The sequence below is a fragment of the Battus philenor genome, unplaced genomic scaffold, assembly GCF_028537555.1.
Source record: "Battus philenor isolate CCGP_79_NKW_IND1 unplaced genomic scaffold, ilBatPhil1.0.hap1 SCAF_4, whole genome shotgun sequence".
NCBI lineage: Eukaryota > Metazoa > Arthropoda > Insecta > Lepidoptera > Papilionidae > Battus > Battus philenor.
Window position 1 is genome coordinate 12,882,822 of NW_027181704.1, and position 21,429 is coordinate 12,904,250.

General features: G+C 33.8%; 3 protein-coding genes across 4 annotated transcripts in view; 2 read left to right on the plus strand and 1 right to left on the minus strand.

Annotated features, from left to right (window-relative positions):
* Nucleotides 1–304: 304 nt before the first annotated feature.
* Nucleotides 305–6,005, plus strand: Aasdh (Aminoadipate-semialdehyde dehydrogenase). Its single transcript, XM_068771652.1, has 6 exons — nucleotides 305–665; nucleotides 959–1,791; nucleotides 1,865–2,720; nucleotides 3,667–3,979; nucleotides 4,572–4,835; nucleotides 5,593–6,005. Exons 1-6 carry the CDS (start codon nucleotides 436–438, stop codon nucleotides 5,977–5,979), a joined length of 2,883 nt encoding a protein of 960 aa, XP_068627753.1. The 5' UTR covers nucleotides 305–435; the 3' UTR covers nucleotides 5,980–6,005.
* Nucleotides 6,006–6,211: 206 nt separating this feature from the next.
* Gdi (GDP dissociation inhibitor) lies at nucleotides 6,212–8,048 on the minus strand. The gene has a single exon (XM_068771644.1). The coding sequence runs from the start codon at nucleotides 7,945–7,947 to the stop codon at nucleotides 6,616–6,618; it is 1,332 nt and encodes a 443-aa protein (XP_068627745.1). The 5' UTR covers nucleotides 7,948–8,048; the 3' UTR covers nucleotides 6,212–6,615.
* A 553-nt stretch (nucleotides 8,049–8,601) lies between these two features.
* The window catches only part of LOC137928574 (phospholipid-transporting ATPase VD), a 95,348-nt gene continuing 82,520 nt past the window's right edge, over nucleotides 8,602–21,429 (plus strand). For both annotated transcript variants that reach the window (XM_068771447.1, XM_068771448.1), the window contains exon 1: nucleotides 8,602–9,740. In XM_068771447.1, the coding sequence (XP_068627548.1) occupies nucleotides 8,926–9,740 (815 nt within the window). In that variant the 5' untranslated portion in view covers nucleotides 8,602–8,925. The remainder of the gene's footprint in view (nucleotides 9,741–21,429) is intronic.

Genomic DNA, 21,429 nt, shown 5'->3' on the forward strand with positions numbered 1-21,429 from the left:
GATATTTTTCTTTAAAAAAAAAACACTAAATAAAGGAAATAGTTAAGTTACGGTCACAACTTGGAATGAGTTTTTAAAATTTTTCATTTATTCTTAAAAAAAGTTAATAAATACCATTTAAAAAAATTGAAAAAAAAATGATTTATTTAAAAGATTGATTATTATTTATACGATAAAAATATTTATGTAATACCTGGAGATAAAAGGTTGTCGCATATTTTGCATGATTGCAACTTGTTTTAAATGTCAATCAATAGATTTGTTTACGTAAATTATGTATATTTTTCAAAACATGATTGAAATATCATACCTCGGTTAACAATAATTAAAATTGTGCAGTAGTTATGTGAATATAAATTTGTGTATCAAACAATTGAAAACTACGTAGTGCTTAATTTCTTACTGAGATTAGAAAAGCAGTAACAACATATTTCAATGAAGTCCAGGCGTGGATTCTATGATGTTTTTGTTAAAACTTGTGCAATAAACCCTTCAAAAAAAGCGGTATGCCAGTATAATAATGGCGAATATAACATATATACATTCTCTGAGTTATTTGGTGTATGTGAATATATTTCACAAAATCTTTTACAACTTGAATGCAATAAAGATATTGTTGGATTAGTGACAGACAGAAATGTAATAGTACCATGTGCCATTGCTGCGTAAGTAATTTAACTTTGCTTATTCACTAATTATCTGAAGTAAAGTTTACAAACATTTGATAGAAAATATACCTTGTTTATCTTAAATATGTACATATAAGAATAATAACAATGTATAATATTTTGTAAGACTGGGATAATGAATGATGAACAATATACCAACATTGTAACAAAAAATGTAAATTGATGAACCAAATTAAAAGAATAGTTATAATATAATATACAAGTTTATGTTTTATTAATAATAACTTTCCCCAAATCTAGCTAATATGAAATGTTATTTTAATTTTCAGAGTTCATAAATGCTGCAACACTTTTATGTTCATAGATCCTTCCCAAAACATTGAAAATGAGATTAGTGATATTAAATTTAAGATCATCATTTCAATAACAGAAAATGGCAGCAAAGATGTCCAAAAATTATCAGATAAAAAGCCAGATAAAACATTTTCGATTTTCAATTACACTATTAATTTTTATAAACAAGATAATTACAAAAATATACTAAACAAAAGATTTGGGGAACATTCATTTATTGCAACAACATCTGGCAGTACTGGGAAGAAAAAGCACATACAAGTTCCAGTACAGTGTATACAACCAAATATAGATGACTTAACCAAATTGTTTAATATATCCTCGACAGATATTATATACTTTTCAACACCTCTAACATTTGACCCTTCAATGGTTGAAATTTTATTAGCATTTAAAAATGGTGCATCTCTTTTAATAGCACCAGAAAGAGCTGATGTGTTATTTCCCAAAAACAAAAATTATTTCATAACAGTTTGGCAAACAACTCCCTCAAAATTCTTTCAATATTCAGACAATGAAATAAAAAATGAAATTCTAGGTGCTAATTCTTCTCTCAAAATTTTGGCACTTGGTGGAGAACCATTGAATGGAATTAAAAGGCTGAGGCAATTGAAGCATATGGACAACAAGAGCAGGATATTTACTTTATATGGAGTTACAGAAATGTCCTGCTGGGCTTGTGTCTCAGAGTTGGATTTGAACAAGATCATTAAAGATAGAGAAATTCCTTTAGGCAATTGCCTTTCAGAAACACAAGTACATATTAACACAGAGAAGTCTACTAACAATTCTGGTCAGATAGTATTAGGTAAGAATGATAATGTTTTCTTGATATAATGCAAATTTACAAAGCTATTTCTATAAACCTTTTAAATTTACAGTTAGCAGTACAAGAAAATGTTTTGTTCTTAATAAACAAGGCACAAATGGAGAAGAGCGATCATTGAAATTTGTGGACACTGGAGACCTTGGAGAGGTTCATAATGGTACCATCTATTACAGAGGGCGTAAGGATGATACAATAAAAAGGTTTGGCCACAAAGTCAACCTTCAGTATATTGAGAACAGCATTATGGAATGCTCTGAAGTGAAGACATGCTCTTGTATTTGGTTGCCCAAGTTGGTTCTTCTAGTTTTATATTATTCTTCAGAGAAAATTTGCACTAAAGACCTCTCTATACTTATAAAAGGGAAATTGGATGAAAAATACTGGCCTGATAAAATTATAAAGGTAGACAATTTACCAATGAGTACCCATGGCAAAACATCTAAACATATTCTATCCAAAATGTTTGAAAATGACTTAGTTACACCAACAATACCTCCTACTTTAGCTTTCTTAGAAGAACTTACTTTAATGCTGAAAACAAACCTTAATGTTGAACAAATGAAGAATAAAACATTCTTATCAATTGGTGGTACATCTTTTCTAGCAATAGCAATGTGCAATAAGCTATCCCATGTATATCCTGAACTTGGAAATCTTATTCTACCTCATTTAATTTCAAACATTAAAACTGTACAAGAAATAACAAAATTGATAGAGAAAAATTATAATTATGATGAATGTAAATTGAAAAAAAGATTTCAAAGGTCTGAACCAAAAGCTAAAAAACTTGCAATGACTTTAAGTAAAGTGTTTGAATTGGATAGGACTCGTGTAGAATTTCAAGAATTTTGGAAATATGATACTGGAAAATGTGTAGATGCTTCACCTACATTATGTATTGTTAAGCCGTAAGTTATTTTGTTTGTACACAATCTACTTGTTATATGAAACTACTCAAACAAGCACCTGTTTTGTATCAAATGTATATAATTACTGATACTTATTCAAATTGATGCCTTTTTGTCACCCATAATGATGATTAACTTTCTGGCTAGGTGACAGCGATGATTTACAGTATTCTTAAAGTGATCAGACTATAAATGTGTTTAATCACACAAAAAATAATAAGGTATATATTTGGTGTTTAAGTGCCCAGTACATTAGGTGTGTGGCTATTTTCAATATATATATATACTGCAATGTTATATACATATATATATGTATATAACATTGCAGTATATTGTTATATACATATATATAACATTGCAGTGATAGAGACATCCTATATAAGAAGATTGAAGAAGATTCTCCATATCAGTCACTGACTAGTAGTATGCTTATGAATAACATAAGCATTAATTTTTTCCAAGGACGTTATGTATTTAACCAATAAAAGAACATTTTACTTCGATTTTTTTAGAAAACAGAGGCAAAGGAGAAAGGGTACAAAAAATTAAATTAATAAATGAGAAGACTTAAAACTTTCTAGAATTAATTTGCTCGGGGTACAGAAGTGCAAATAAACCTGGAAATTTAATATATAACATCTAAATCATGCCCACTTACAATAATTTATTTAATTCAAGGAAGCTGTAATAGCCAAGTAAAGTAAATTAGTACTCAAAATCGTGGAATGTAATGTAAGAAATATAGTGTTATGAGGATATTGTGCAATAAAGCATATAACACAACACTATTATTTATGGATCATCTCACTTAATTTTTCATCGGGAATGCCCTGTTGTAATAAAAGAAGCAAATAATTTATTTAACTAGTTTGCTTTTTTTATTTGATGTATGTTAATACGTGTTAAACATTATTTAAAAACATTATAATCAAAATTTTGATTTCAGAAACGTGTTCGTAACTGTGGGAAGTCATTCCGGAAAAATCGTTACTATTGATACAGTTAGTAGCAATTTACAAGGAACAATAAAACTTAATTCTCGTATAGAAGCTTCAATATATTGTTTTGATGGTGGTGTAAAGGGTTTTTTAGGGGTTGTCGGTTCATATGACGGAACTATTATTTGTTTCACTCTTAAGAATTGTGAGGAAGTGTGGAGAACGAATGTTCGATACATGATAAAGAGCAAAGCCACATCTTGCAGAGGCATGATCTATATTGCTTCATATGATGGTGTCGTCCGCTCTATAGACATAACGGTAAGAAATATAAAAATATTGTGATAATACACATGCATGGCACAGTTAAGTTTTGCCACTTGACAATTGAATACTTTATTAAATCAGTGTCAACTAATCAGTAATTTTTGTGTAAACAAAATGAAAGGAAATCAATGTTTTAGTATTTTTAGCAACTTTCCCTTTATACTTTTCACAATCCCAATATCATTACAATTTACTGCTTGTGCAATATCATTCAAAACAAGAATCTCGTTCCTGTAAAGAATTTGATCAATAACATTTTGGACACATCCTTAATCATTAACAATCCAATAAGTTTTCACTCCTTGAAAAGCCTGTACTAAAAACGTAATATATTATTTGATTATATAGATAATTTTTTTCTATTGGAATGCTACAAGTCAATAACTTTTGGTTCTAAAAAGTCTGCAGGAACAGATAAGAAAACAATAATTAAATTTTAGTACATAGTAATTCGAATTTCGAAAACTTTTTACCTAACTATATTATTATTCTGTTATTTATTATTTCTGTTACTGTTGATTTAAAACTATACATAACGCTGTATCTCTGTAATTATGTATATGTATAAATCAGGTTTCTTTTACAGAACGGCGAGGTAAAGCAATCGATACAAGTGGCAGGTCAGGCAATATCGGCAGATTTGGTGCTTGCTAAAAATGGGTATATAATGGTGGGTACTTTATCCGGTGTTTGCGCCGGTTTAGACACAAGGACAAAAAAAGTGGCGTGGCGCGGTAAACTGAGTAGTCCAGTTTTTGCTCGGCCGGCGCTCTACGACGATGACAAATACGTCGTATTCGCCGAAGTGAGCGGCGAAATACATTGCCGAACTGTTGAGAAAGGCATCAAGGTAACGTGGACACAATCTTTGTAAATAGTACTCACCAATCATTCTCGTACTTACGATTTCTAAAACATGCGATTCTAAATTTACTGCCTCATAATTATTCAGAATAAAAAAGTTTTTATTTTATTTTCCATAGAAATAACAACTCACTAAAATAAGTCCAATTCATTAGCTTCTGGACTTATAATTTCCCTGGTGGAATTTACAGCTTTTCCTGGTTTTAGGTGGAGCGCAAATATCGTTTAGGCTAGTCCTTTTTAGACTTGGTCTTCAATTTCGACTAGAACATTTAATGTTCCACTAGTTTGGTGAGCCACCAGGGTTTTAAATAACCGTTCCATGGACTCAAGGCCTATCGAAAGAGCCATTGGCATGCCTATGTTGAGGTACAGTTTGCCACGAAAAAAAAATATCCCTGTTAATAAAAATTAACTAATTATTACAAATATTTCTTTGCCAGGTAGGAATCAATTTAAAAAATGACGTCACATTGTTCAAAAACCACTAAGGCCATAGAGTTACTGGATTTATAACACTAGCCTTATTATTGATTCTATAACACATTTCAATAAAATTTCAAACAAACATACCTATGTTAATGTTATTCATTAAATTAAACTTGATTTTGTTACCACTTATCTTGATACATTTAAATTATATGAATACAGTTAAAAATTTTCTTAACATTTTAAGTTCATTATTTATCTATCAGAAATCTTAATAAAATGGTTATTTTTACATAAATAATTTCCTATTACAGGTATGGATTTACCAAGGTGCTAAAGGGAATGTTTTTTCTTCATTATATGTAAGAAATTTGGAAGCTTTAAAATGGCAGTTTGTATTTGGATGTCATGACAATGGTGTTTACAGCATTACTGTGAAAAACTTTCGACCAAGTTTACAATGGAGAACGGAGATGAATGCACCGGTTTATTCTACGCCTTGCTGTTTAGATAACAACTTGATAATTGTAATGTCGACCAATGGAAAAATGTCTGTGATAAATTCTGATAATGGATATATGGTATCAGAATATCAATTACCAAATGAATCATTTTCCTCTGCTGTTGTTAATGGTGATAAAATATTCATTGGGTGTAGGGATGACTACCTGTATTGCATTAAATATTTAATAATTGTGTAAATGTTTCTTTTATAAACAATTGACTGAGCAAATTTTTGGTTTTATTTCTGGAACAAAATAACATTTTATTAAAATTTACACCTGAAATTAGAATTTGTTCAAAAAAAAATTAATTCAACAAAACTTGAGAAACAAGTATATGATGTAAGTGTAATATACAAAGTTTTCCAAGTTGACTTGTTATCACTTTAATGTAAATATGATATCTACAATAAAAATAAAAAACATGGAGTGTTATATCATAACTTTATTTATGATCTTACACAGAACATTTAGTTGTAAAGTGAGCATTCAATGTTGACATTTAATATGATATGGATACTGGATCAATTGATGTATCAAAATGGAATGCATTTCTGATGTATCTACCACTTGTGCAGATCATTTTATGCCTTGTTTATCTTAAATTATAAAAGCAATCTTAAATGAAGAATAAAATCCTATAAATAACATTCTTATATTTTTTTAAATAAGTTTTGGTAGAAATAAAAGTATTGCCACAATGGGATGATTTTAAAAGGAGATTTGCATACATACAACCTCTACGCTGTTTACCCAATAACCCTAATAAACAATTTAGTTTTAGCCAGATATAAACAAAGGTTAAAATTAACAAGCAAATATACATGAATGTGTTCACTGCTCCTCTTCTCCAAGCTCCACCTTCACTTTAGAGAAGTCAAAGTCTTCATCGGTGCCCCGCTTGTAGATCTTTAATACATCTAAGCAAGTAGTTTCAAAATGGGTGGTTGCATCATAGGATTCCGATATGAAGATTTGGCTTTGGCTACCATCATCAATCGGTTCATAGTAATCAGATACAGACACAAACTTCTGCCTTATAGAGCCCAACAGGTCTACACCTGGCTTAATCTCAGTTTCTGGGTCATCAGTCTCTACAGTTGTAGACACCATAGCAATGAACCAGCCCTTTGCAGCCACTTGGTGAGTATAGGACACCAATGATACATAGATATCAGAATTCCTACCAACCTGCTTCTGAGGAATAATTATCTGTGTAGACAATGCATCTTTAGTGTTTGCAATAGGATGATCTAAAAGACATATGCAACGGATAACTTTACCCTTCTTGCGGACTCTATCAGGTACATAACTGGGGTCACAATAAACTTGTTTACATTTCGCTATTTCATTTCCTGAGCGCACTCCAACAACTTTACCGCCTTCGCCAAGAACAATCTCATCAATAGGCTTATCCAACATGTAGGTTCCGCCGTAAATTGCTGACAGGCGTGCGAACCCTTGCGGCAGTTCTCCAAGCCCATACATTGGATACAAGTAAGGAGACTTCCCATATCGAGCAAGCGAATCAGAGTAAAGTTTAATACGACGGATAGTTTGAATAGCAGGCTGTTGAAGGTAGTTATCATCTAAATAAAGAGCCAAAGCATGCCCGGTGAAGTCCTGGGTGTTCTTATCGAGCCCGAACTTGTCATAAAGCGATTGCATATTAGCTGTGCTAGGATCGAAGTCTTTCCAAGTTTTAACATCATCATCCTGGAAATCTTGCACATATACAAGGAAGTTACGGAATCGTCTCTTCTCAAACATACCCATAAGATCGGATGCTAGTGCTTCCTTTTGATCGACGGGCACTTTCGAAATTTTTCCACCTTTATAAACGTAACTTCCTTCTACCGATTTAAATTCCAAATACCGGGTTACGCCCGTATGGATAAGTAATTTCACTAAAAGGCCGTTCGCCATCAAAAATTTGGGGATCAAATCCACGTTCCAATCGCGTCCTCGGCCATACGTTTCATCCGGAGCCGGAGCATTGAACTTTGCGAACAATTCTTCTAACGGAGTAATTGATGCAGATTCACCTCCGTAATACTTGTTACGATCAATGTGTAACACCTTTTTTCCGGATACAGAAAGCATGCCGCTAAGGATGCATTCTTTGAGTCCTGTGCCCAAAACGATTGCGTCGTATTCTTCATCCATGATGACGAAGCTAAAGATCCAATTCAATTCCTATAAGAATGGAAATATGCAAGCGACCGGAGAATAAATGTCAAAATGTCGGAACACTGGACAAATATGTCTGCCTGCGATGACGTCGACGAATTTCTACCAACGTTAGGAACCAAATAGATTATAGAGTAAAAACATAATTTTCGCTCTATTCAATACTTTATTATAAGTTTTTCTGATTTTACGTAATTAATATACTCATTTAATGTTGTTGAATAACGGCATAATTGTCGCTTTAATATAAATAAAACGTTTATTTATGTAGTTATAGCTTTATAGCATGCTATTTATTGAAATAATAGAACGTGCAGAATCACTAAAAAGTCCCTGTACACTTAAGCACTTCATAATTTTTTTCTGAAATAAGAGAAGTAATCAAATACAAAGCGCAATAAAACGACCTACAAAAAATAAAGCAATGATTTAAAAAGAGAAAATGTGCGTTTTTCAAGAAATCCTGCACTTTAAAAAAAACAACTGAAAGTGATAATTATCGCAATACGTTTTAGTTAACGTCAATGCGTTATCTGCTATATTGCTAATTGCATTATTTTGTTATCAAGCATCTCTACAAGTGACTGCCAAAGAGGCAAATTGTCAGTGTCAATCGGTCAGTCAGTCTTGTTTTTGAGTTTCGTTCTGTCTTGTGCATACTATTCACGACTACTCTTCGTGACAGTAATATTGTTTTATTTTCAAAACTTCGTGACAAAAAAATGTTTACCGCCTTCTTTGTGTTTAAATTCATCTATATGTTTTTTGTTTAACGAAAATAAGAACGTTAGTGATGTGTAAAATAGTGAATAGATGATTTGGAACCATATGCTTCGAATTTTACGATACATTCTCAAAGAGCAAATAACGGAACAAAACATTCGAAAGGGTGTCAAAAACATTAGTCTTAAATGAGAGCGTTTATCAACACAGTTGTCCTTCAGATGAATAAAAATGTCAACAGAAGGAAGCGGAGAGACACCTTCGACGGTACCAAGTTTGCCGGGGGCACCGGAACAAACTTACTTATTTCCGAAAGTAAAGGGACATTCGAGGTCTGTAAGCCATGGCGGGACACCGACGTTGAGTGGAAATCTCGCTGCATCACGACCGCCGCTCAAATCGGCGTTGCGTGGTCACCAGCGTGCGTTGTCTCACGGTCAAATTGGAGAAGGAGGTCGTGTAGCGCCAAATTCGGGGCACAGCCGAACCGGTAGCCGTACTGACTTTATATTACCTCCCGGACACCGTGAGCCTGCGCCGGTCAGCGCACAGCCTCGGATCAACTCTCTCCGCGCACATCACTCACGTCAGGCTTCTCGTTCTGATTCCATTTACACCATTCGCCGTGACTCCGTAGTCGCCCCGTGGCGCCGAGCCGTGTTCTGGTTAATGCGTCGCCAACAACCTGCTATCGATAACAGACACCTGAGTGTCACACCTAACCATTTAGTTCCTGAGAAGACTCCTCCAAAGGACCATCCTAACGGACAGAGATGTGACAATAAAATTAGAACTACAAAGTACACTCTTCTCTCTTTTATTCCTAAAAACTTGTTTGAACAATTCCACAGAATTGCAAATGTGTACTTTATATTCATAGTGCTTCTGAACTGGGTACCGGCCATCAATGCTTTTGGCAAAGAAGTGGCAATGCTTCCTGTGTTGTTTGTGCTTGGTGTTACAGCTATCAAAGATTTGTTTGAGGACCGCCGCAGACACCTCTCGGACAAAAGGATCAATAATTCATTTTGTCGAGTCTACAAAAAGTGAGTATTTTTTTTTGTTAAACTGCTGTATATTTATTTTAATTATGTATCCATAGTCTCATTCAATAATTTTTATATCTAGTTTAAGTGTTAATGGTTTTAAAATAAAAGCATTAACATATTTTTTAAAATTACAACTTAGTTAAAATTTAAATGTTTTAGGCCATTATGTATTGAGTAATATAAATATAGAACAAAGATAAACAGGTTGAGATAGTAATAACTGTAGTACTTTCTACAAAATGATTTAATGGCAAAAAGTTCACAAACCATTTTAATCAATGTCGCTGCTATCTAAAGTCTCTTTCACTGGGAGTCTTAAAAACTAACGATTTTAATCACTATATCAGCTATTATCTTTCCTATTGTCATACATTACATACAATACAAATTATTTGTGAATATAAAAATTAAAACTATATTCACCTCACTGTAGTTGTGAAGTCAACTTTTAAAATATTATGTAACAACTATTACTTAAAATTAATTCTAGATCTCTTAATGTATGGTATTTTTATAATGTAAATAATAAAACAACTTGAATAACATTTTACAAAGATCTATGACTTGAGAGGCAAGATAGTCATCACATTAATTGAAACTAAGGTAGAAGCAATAATAAACACACAACCTACATTTTTGTACTCTGTCAATATACTGGAAATTGAAACATTCAAACCAGTGTTGTACCTATTTTTAGATAGCACATAATAAAATCGTATCGTAAAAAAAATCGCCATTATTTTTTTTTAAATTAATATATTGCATTTAAGAACCGTTATTTTTTTTTAAAAAAAAAGGAACAGAACAGTGAATGGAACTTTTATATTCTTCGACCGTACGCTACGCAAAAAAAAATTAACACAACCATTTCTATTTCGTATTAATAAGGCGTAAGTTAAATGGCTTCAACAGGATTGAAAAAACGTTTCACACAGTTGAACTATAAAGAGTAAGTAGTTAGTGACGACATATAGGTATAATTACCTTATGTAAAATATAGTACAAAGAAAAAAAAAATTTTTTTCATATTGCGATGATAACATTTAAAATTAAAATAAATGTATAAATGATTTTCGAACGTTGTTTCTGAAATCTATTACATAAAATAATTTTAACGAAAAGCCCGTCTATTATAATTAGTAACACAGGACATTCAACCATTGTCGTAATTAAAATGCGTGACGCAAAACACAATTACCTAGATAGTAACGCTTTACAAACAAAATATTTAAATAAAATGTCTAATAAATTCATTTAATGTTGTGAAGTGTCGAATTAGTTTTAATAAAGACCATTAAAAGACAAAAACGCGTTTGTAAGTGCGAACTTAAAAAAAAGAAAAGAAAGATTTGAAAAATATTTCGTGTTTTTATTTACCACAGATAAGCGCTGTTGGTCCATGTGGTATTTACATCAGAGTTTAAAGTTGCAGAACATTGAAGATGCTTAGCAAAAGGTTGTTACGGTAACTAAGTGAGTAAACTCCCGGCAGCCACGGTTCGGGCCACGCCCCACTGATGGGAGACCAGGGGTCACTTTAGCGAACATTTCATGAAATGACATGGTCTTGACGTTTCTTATAATCTAGCGATTGTCAACCTTTATTAGAAATTTTGTTTTATTTGTTGGAAGAAATTAAACAAGAAACTTAGCATAAACTAATACTAAATCAGACTTATCTCTCTTGAAGTATCCATTTAGAGAGTATATTATATATAAGGAGATTATTGGCCAATGTAGCTCAGCTTAGCCGAAGTGACAAGTTACTCCGAGACACAAGGACTCTTAGCGAAAGGATTTAAGTTAAGGCAGTTCCGCTTTGGTTCCTCGAAACGCATTAAGCATTTCGATTTTGAATCACGGCGCGATCGACTGCTATTATCGGTTTCATAAAAAATAGTTATAACGGCTTGATGGTAATACACGCTATCTACGAATCGATCCCAACGAAGATTTTGAAATACAAAATGTTGCGCAACGAAATTAAGTGGATAATATTTAGAATCATTTAGAGTGACCGCTTGAGCGTGTGCTTAAAGAATGCCAAAGGAGCCCTAATTTTATAGAAATTATAATCAGATTGTACTCCCTTATAATGGCTTCCTTCAACTACAGCTACATGGGTATACAATAAGCTCAGACTACTACAGCATCAGTTCATACGGTACTCATAAACAAATTAGTTCAATGATTTCAACAATTTATTTAATCTTGTTTACCCTCAAAGTATATTCGTAGAATAACTCCTTAAATAACTAAAGAATAACGTTACCTTTTCTAAGAAATAAAATTAAATTTAGTTAAAAAATGATCATCTAAATATGTATTCGTTAATTCTACAATAATTTTCACAACGAAATCAAGCACATAAATGATTATAAAAATCATTCAGTTTTATATTCATTTATCTATTTATTATTTTAACCGTGTAAAATGAACTGTGTTGTAAAAACATTGATATTTAAGGCTTAATTTAAAAGAGAAAAAAGCTTAATCAATAATAACTCTTTTGTATTTATTTCGAAAATTATGGTAATATCAACTCATTTTTTTTTTATTTGCCCAGACTTGATATTAGACAATTTGCGATGGTGATCCTCTAGTTGCATATGGCCTAAACATTTTATATGCCTAAAGTTTTTGAAGTGGACACCACGTTCCGTCAAGCGTAATGTAGAACTTTCATCCACAGGGTGCACTGATTAGGTTAGAGTTATCATAGGACACTAGATACAGGCCGCTTCCAATCGGTTCTATTTGAAATCTGTGGGGAAGGCCCGTGGTCAAGAGTGGACTTTTTACAGCTGAAATGATGATCTTAAAAATCTTAATGAAATCACGATCTTAAAGATGTCTTAAAGCTGCGATGTGATTTATTTTAGATTAGTTTTGATGACTTTATTGTAAGTCATAAGGCGACAAGTATTGCCTGCAGTCATTACACGCTTTCCACAACCGCGCGTCGAAGCGTCTGTAATCCGCTGCGCCGTGATCGATTACCCGCAGAGCCTCATCTATCATAGCGACGCAATTTCTTGCTTAATAGCTGTAAGATTACGATGGGCTTGTCGCGCCTCAATAACGGTGGAAGTGGTACACTGCTCTAACGTAAGGAAAGACAATTTAGACGCCAAATGACCATAAGAATTTGAAACATTCTGGAAATGTAACTCAATTGGTGATATTAATTGTTGCTTGTTTTAGTTGATAATATAGTATATCTGCACATATAAAGTAATGAAATATATATGTATATAAAAATAAACGATATTTCTCTTAGCCACGCCTAGAAGGTTCTTATGAAAAAATAAAACAGTAAAAAAAATTGAGCAGAAACTTTTTATTCGTTATGATGACCATTAAAACTTCGCGTGTTTGACGGTGCGATATGAACTTCGCGCGTATTTATAACAGCTCGTTTAATCATGCGTCTGTCAATATTTATCGATCGCAGAGCTAATATTTTTTAATTTTACATTTAATCAATAAATGACGACAGAAAAACTTCTGGCTATACAAAGTCTGATCATTATGAGACATACTTTCTATTCAAGTAAATTGGCTTCCAAGCGTGAGCGTTTATACACTAATGTGTTGTGTGTTAATGACTATGAGCTGAAAATGGCAAGAAATTGGACAAAAATATTTTCAAAACATCGAATAACAAGACTTGGATGTCAAAAATATCGCAAAGATAACCAGATCCATTATATAGTCATCATCATCATACTCGTTTCGGCTGTATGATGTGACATATCACAGGCTTCCACCATGAATTTACAGGACTGGTTTAAAGCTGCCAGCATCAGGTGTCATCTGAACACCGTAATCAGGTTCTCATAAACTAACTTATTACAATTTTTTTATTATTTTAAATATATATAACTAATAGTATAATATTCGTAAATAAACGAATTAGTTTTTTAAATAAAAACGACTTACTTTTATATATTCAATCCCCTTCGCCCACAATTGCGACGCCATATTTATCTATGCATAGTCTTTTTTTTTTCGTGCCAAGGCCAAAAGAAGGGACGTGATACTATTTTTACAAAATATATAAAAACCATAGCGGAAAATACAGTTACGTTCACTCGGTTTAGTAAAGATTTTTTTTTTTCAATAAATTAAGTACAAGGCGAAATGTTTGCGTTTTCTATACCATAAAGGTTATATGTTTTTATTTCTCGATATATTTTTCAATTGTCTCCTGACATTACTTTCGTTGTCTTATTTTTTTTATTTAATCTCACTACCACTGCTACTCAAATAATATTTGAAGATTCCGCGGGTTCGTCCGTACAGGGCGCCCAACTTAAGATTTTTTTTTAGGTAGCGAAGCTCGAAAGTTCCCGAAGGAGTCTCGGCTCAGACCAGTATTTCACCGGATTGGAACGACGCTAAGCGCTTAGATCACTTCGGCAAACGCTCCACGGAGTGACTCCTTAAAAACGTAATCCTTAACCTTAAAACGTAAACCTTTCTTCTATGTGTAAACCAGAGATACTTTTATTTATTTATACTAACTTATACAAAGTATAATGCCCAACTTAATACTTGAGATATTCTGTACTAAACCGTTTGGGCGGCACAGACATATTATTAAAGGTAGGTAAGTAAGTTAATGATATTAAATAAATATAAAAATATTTAAAAACAATAAGGAAACTAAAAAAAAAACATTCATTAATATACTTAATAGTGCACAACTATACTGGACTATATAACAAACATATATATAATTTATGTAAATAAGATTTTCTTCCTTTATTTATTCATTTAGTATCGTTTAGTTAATAGATAGCATAGTTGTGGACAAGGTTGTGTACGCCTACAATAAGCAAACATATTTTAATTTGTGCAATGTTATATGAAACGTGTGAAAATGTATTTTATTGTCGGTGTGCCTAATTAAAAATAAATAATACATCTTTCTTATAATACCGTGCCTTAACTATGCATATGGCAGCTTTTGACTTTAGACTTTAAAAAAAAAAACCTACTTTATGGTATTCTCATAAAATTCTATTTTGAGAAGTGCGACATTACTGTAGGGTATAGTTTATTCAAAGGTCATCTTCTGAATGTTTTAAATCTCACAGCACGCGACCGTACTGTTTATTTTTCACTCGGTATAGTAAACATTTTAGTGCTTTAATGCAATTGCATTTCGTTTATTTATACATATTTTTAGTCTTTTTATAAATTATACCATAATCCAGCGTACCCGTGATTTTAAAAACTATTATAAACGAGAAACAACCGCATTTATATACCAAAACACAGGAGGTAACAGAAAATAATACAATAAATTTATATTTATGATGTTTATTGGCAATTTTTTAAGGCGTTCGCCTGATTTTGAAATAAATATCTAGTCAGAAACCAGTCTTATGTATATTGCCTTGAAGTTGCTAGCGTATGTACCGGTTTTTCAATAAACTTTAGTACTATAGTGTTACCGAAACAGCTGTACCTTGCGTTAGGCATGCGGACGCCGAGACGGAGGGAAATATTAGACGGTCAGTTCTACCAGTCTGCTGTCAGTGGCGGCACTCCTGCTCTTTTTTCTCAAACCCCACTTCGCCGCGTTTTCCTAAAGCGGGTTCTTATCTTTATTGAGGAATAAACGTTTATGACACGCATTGCCTAAGTTGTTAAAAACGTCAAAGATAGGCTGCGTAAATATAGCTCTTTAGTTACTAAAATCATAGGAACCGCGGGTAGACCTTCAGCTAGGTGAATCGACGACATAGTGAAGGTCGCAGGAAGTACCTGGATGCAGGCAGCACAAGACCGGTCATCCTGGCGATGTTTGGGTGAGGCTTCTGCCTTGCAGTGATCGTCTATCAGCTGACATGACATGAATTGCTAAATATTATAACAATTAGCTAGATCTATTTATAGCTAGTTGCGATTAATAATCGGTCGTAACCTTCTGGCGCGCAAAGCCGGTAGTATTGAGGTCCCCGGCGCGGACATGAATCCGGAAGTATGAATAAATGTTCGACGGCACGGAAATAACCGAGAGCACTCCCTTGCTCTTTAGAAGGTTGCAGTGCATTGTATACTATTTGGCTGTACATTTTAGTTTTTGTTTTATTATTTTGTAACTATAATATACTCGTCTTAACGATAAATACATAATAATTGGAATAAAGGGTCTTTTGTACCCACAGGAGTTTTTGCTTTCACTTTTTTGCCCAGCATTCATCTTTTCGAAGGTACTAGTAATAAGGTTTTAAATCCATGACTACAGCACGACTGTTATGCTTCCGAACCGCTTTACCGCGCCTTAGGTATGCGCGCGGCGGGACGGGTTAGTTAATGCTCGCGCGGTACTTATATAATAGTACTGAGTATAGGACTCGTCTAAAATATAGAAATACCCGTTGAAATAAACTTGTAACAAGTGCCTTTGGATGACACAAGTGTTGAATATTTGGTTTTTTTTCTTTTTCGGTTTTATTGGCAATAAATGACTTATACGTTCACCACTTTAAAGCTTTTACACTTAGAACCAATCACCCTGTATAGGTAAGTGAGTCGGATTGTAATAATCAAATACCATCCAAAGTTGAAGGGCGTGAGCTGATTGCGCTGTGGAATATTTGACTAGCTCAGAGCGCACCTGCAGCCTATCAAATATTCCCTCACAATTACTTCGCCTATACGTGTTTGTTGAAATACGCCGTTTCGGTCAAACAACGTTATGAATTTATAAACGATGTAACTCTGATAAGTACAGAGCCGTTTGCTTGCGGCCATTTCCTGCTAGATACGACCAAATGTTCATATGCTCACATTCAATCACGTCCCTTCAATATAATTGCATAAAATTGCTATTAATATTATAAAACCCTTTGTTATGTCATAAGGATTTGTAAACAGATATACCCAACATCTAATCATAGCATGAAATGGCCTCATTAACCCGATTGCGTTTAACATAAGAAACCACCGGTGGTTCACTGGTTGATCCCAGTGCCTGGCATTAGATTTGTCACATCGGACGTTGTCTATATTGTATACTTTATGCAATATATAAAGGAAGCGCTTTACAAAAACGATCGTACCTACCATAACAAAACGGTTTATAATAAAGAATCGGTCTCGTTTTAAAAATAGGAGATTGCATTCCAGTGAAGAATAGATTGTGATGTAAATGATATCTACAACATTACATGTAGTACTTTGCTCTTGTAAATCCCGTGCACCTGTATTCCGATAGCCCATCTATAGTACAACTAACGCGGTCTCCTGAACGAAACGTTAACAAACCACTGGACGAGGGTAGTTCTTAAAAATGATAATATATAATAGTTTCCAACACGGCGGCCATCTAATGATATCAATGATTTCGGAAAAAAAACTTTGGTCGTATCGTATCTATTAAGACTGTTTTGTTGAATTTGGATTAACTGAGTAGCAAGGGGGACCACGGCTATTCTGTCACCAGGAACGCATTTTGGGAGTGCGGTATACCCTAATTAAAATAAAACACTATAATCGAAAGTAACCTGAATTAATGATATGCTTGTATTTACAAAAATCGCAGCTGCATCCGTCAAAGCCAGCCGCTGGGTCGTGCGACGCACATCGCCCGTTGTTCAAAGGGTACCAACAGTAGGGGTTTGAGTTTATTATAGTGCTACCGAAACCGCTGTACCGCGCTATAGAAAAGCGAAGTGAAGGCTGTGGATAAAAAACATTTCTCTCACCTTGACTTGACTACGACGTGATTTTGGTTGCGCGATATTAAAATAATTATTCATCGTTATTGTGATTATTGTTTATTTATTTGAGAACAAAATTTTTATCTATACGCTCTTAATTAATATTAGTATTAAACTAGCTTATGGTATCTACATTTGGAAATACCAAATATAAATACGAATGCGTGGCATCGAAAAAAGGACACATTCCTTTCTCTTAAATTCGACAGCATGGCTACAGTTTCTTTTGCATTATGTATGGTCATCGACGGCGCAGATAATTCACACGTACGATATGCCCCGTTGTCCACTTTCACCATGAGAAATGCCATTTTTAAATGTGTTAACAGTTTTCGTTTAAATGTCTATGTTAAAACTCATTTCTATTGTTTTGAATAACTAGCTGACATAATTTTCAAAAAGTTATTTGGCTTGTTGCAGTCCAATTTACGTTATTACGTAAGAACAAAAGTATTTAGATTTTTTTTAAATCAGGATTATTATACTTTTATTGATAAAATGTCTGAATAATAAACAACGATTGCTTGTAAAAATAATATTTACATTTCACAAAGATTATAGTAATAATATGTGCAATGTATTGTATATATGTCACATTACTGTTTGATTACATTCTAACATGCCTTTTTCGCTTTTGTATGACTTGAAATGCTTTAGAGCTAAGAACATGTGTCGTTTAATTTACACCATAGTTTATATCGGAAAAGAAGAGTATTGTCTCTATATATTTAATTTTTTCAATAGAACCTTTGTCCTGCTTTAACAAAAAAAAAAATAGCCGAAACAGTCGTCGCGTTCTCAAGTTTGCGCTTAGCAACACATTCGGCAATTCATTATTACTTACATAGACATAATTATCGCATCTTAAAATAGCGCTATCGTAGTATGAGCGTACAATTTCTTAGCGAGGCGCTCAATGCCGCGCGGATGTGGCGAGTTTTAATTTTAACAAAATGGAACAAATCAACTTTCACTCAAAGTGAACCACTTAGTTGGAATGATTGCTCATTGTGGTCGCGCGGGCCGCGTCACGTGGAGGCACGTTGCCCGCCACGCCGGAAACCCCGTTGAAGTAAATCCAATATTGCTCGGAGCTGAAGTGTTTTCAAGGTTTTATGGTTTTCTTGGCAGAGATCTTCATTGCACTCAATGTCAGGGCTGACTTACTGCATTATTCAACGCGCCGTTCAAATAAATCTTTACATTTTACATCTTTGTACATAAATTAAGTTTAAGTTTTTTCTAGCTTGCTAAGTAATTTTTTATTATCATTTTTTATATTGCTACGTTTTTACTTATCTATATAAATGAAACCAGTCTACCAATTCGTGTAATTATTCTTTATATTTTTGCTACGAGAAAAGGTTATAGAGAAAAAAAAAACTAAAACATTGTAGAATAGTGTAAACCTTAATTTCCTTTTCCCATACAAACCATAGAGAGATTTCGTGTTCACAAGGCAAGGAAAACATAATCACATGATTACTACAGCATTCTAATGTAAGGAGCAGAAAACTAGTTTCGTACGTATTTCATTGTTTATTATTAATACGAAATTAAATGTTATTTTGAAATGCATCTTATTAATTTTTAATAAGCGATATATTTTGATACGAGGGTGGATTGAAAAGTACTCGGCCTAACACAGATCCATTCAATTCTAAAAATCAAATCTAGCCACATTATTTAGTTCAGTTCAGACTAGTTCATTATGTGAAGTTCGAAACGTGTGCGATAATTAGTTAGGATTTTATAAATTTATTAACAAAGTAATCGGACATAATTTCCGCGAATGGAGCAAATCGAGCAGCGTGCCGTCATTAAGTACCTCCATAAGAAGGGGCTATCATCAAAAGCCATCCATGATGACATGGTCAGTACATTAGGCGATTGTGCTCTGTCATATTCATCCGTCAAAAAATGGATAGCAGAATTTAAGCGTGGTAGAGAGAGTGTGAAAGATGAACCCCGCTCTGGAAGGCCTTCGACGTCAACTACTGACAAAAATATTAAAAAAGTACTTGATTTAATAATGGGAGACCGCAGATTAAAAATTAGAGAGATAGCCGAGATTATAGGCATCTCTTATGAACGAACTCAAAACATCATTGTCAACGAGTTGGGTTTCCACAAGGTGTCTGCGAGGTGGGTTCCACGACTGCTTTCAGTTGAACAAAAAAGGACGCGATTGACTATTTCACGCGACTGTTTGGAGTTATTTGAAGCCGATGCGGATGATTTTTTGAATCGTTTTGTTACTATGGACGAAACATGGGTTCATTACTGTACACCGGAAACAAAGCAACAATCAAAACAGTGGAAAAGACCGGGTTCACCACCCCCTAAAAAGGCTAAGTCGATTTTGTCGGCAAATAAGGTGATAGCTTCAGTATTCTGGGACTCGAAAGGTGTGATTATGATTGATTATCTTGAAAGGGGTCAGACTATAAACTCTGATTACTACTGCACCTTACTACGTCGTTTACGAGAGGAAATAAAAGAAAAACGTCGAGGAATGCTCAGAAGAAAAGTCCTGTTTCATCAAGATAACGCCCGTGTTCACACGTCAGTACAGTCAATGACTGAAATTCACAACTGTGGCTTTGAACTGTTACCGCATCCGCCGTATTCACCTGATCTGGCACCATCAGACTTCTTTCTGTTCCCTAACCTAAAAAAGCACTTGGGAGGTCAAAGATTTTCGACAAACGACGAGGTCAAAGCAGCTGTAGACGCATATTTTGACTCTAAGGAAGAATCATTTTTTTTCAACAGTCGAAATGCTTGGAAGGGGAGGTGGCAAAAGTCTATTGACCTTGATAGTGATTATGTAGAAAAATAAAAATATAACTGATTTAGTATGTGTTTATTTTCTTGGTTAGGCCGAGTACTTTTCAATCAACCCTCGTAGCATTAACACGAGAGCAGCTAGTGTAAGCATGAGTCAAAATATTTGAAATGGAATTTTCTCTAACGATAAAGATTAATTATGGAGCGATAGAGCACGAAAAATGTTTAAAAAAACTATTGAAATATATATAATAAATATTGTTTTTGGGAACTGCTTTAACAGTTATACAGGGTGATTGAATGGTGTAGGTGTAAAAGCTTTCTTGGGGTGAATGTATAGATTATTTCCTGTCAAATATTCTATGGTACCCTATCCAGAAATCCGATCACAAATCATTATTAGCGAGATGATAATATAAAAATAAATTATTGTTTACTATCTGTTCATGCAGACTTAATACTGCCGGAATTATAAATCTGTCGAATTCCAAAAGCAGAAAATTGTTACTTACTTCAGAGTGATGACTTTATATGTTTCGAAGGGGTGAAAGTTTTAAAGAGGTTTTTTTTAAAGAGGTTGGTTTTTTTTAGAGGTGAATGTATAACTCATTTACTAACACTTTAAGTAATGTTTACGTATTAAAAGACCAGTTTGTTTTACTGGTCTATATAATGATTACAATGACAATATTGAAGTTATTCGAGTGTGCACGGGGTAGAGTAATTACATTTTGTTGTTACAGCCTACGGCCTACGTTTGCCGGGTAAACGGTTCCATTGTTCGAAGACGCACGAGACGTTCGAAAGTACTTTTTGTTTACACGACCAAAATTCTTTAATGAACGAACGTTGTATTTATAATTTAACACGGTTCTTAATGTGGGTATTGTTATAAATTTGTATTATTTCTATTTACCTTCTAAATTTAAAAGGTCAATTAAATGTGTGGCAAGCCGATGGATGCCCTCTACAAGGCCAAAGATATCCACATTGACCGATCTTGCGCTGCCCGTATTCAGCGTCATCCAACGACTTTGATGACGTCATCGGTCCACCAACCAACTCGTGGTCGCCATTTGAGCAACTCGTCTCCAACTGTCGTGGCTGCACCAGCAATGTACCCACTTCAGACGAGCAAATCTTCAAGCTACCTCGGTGAC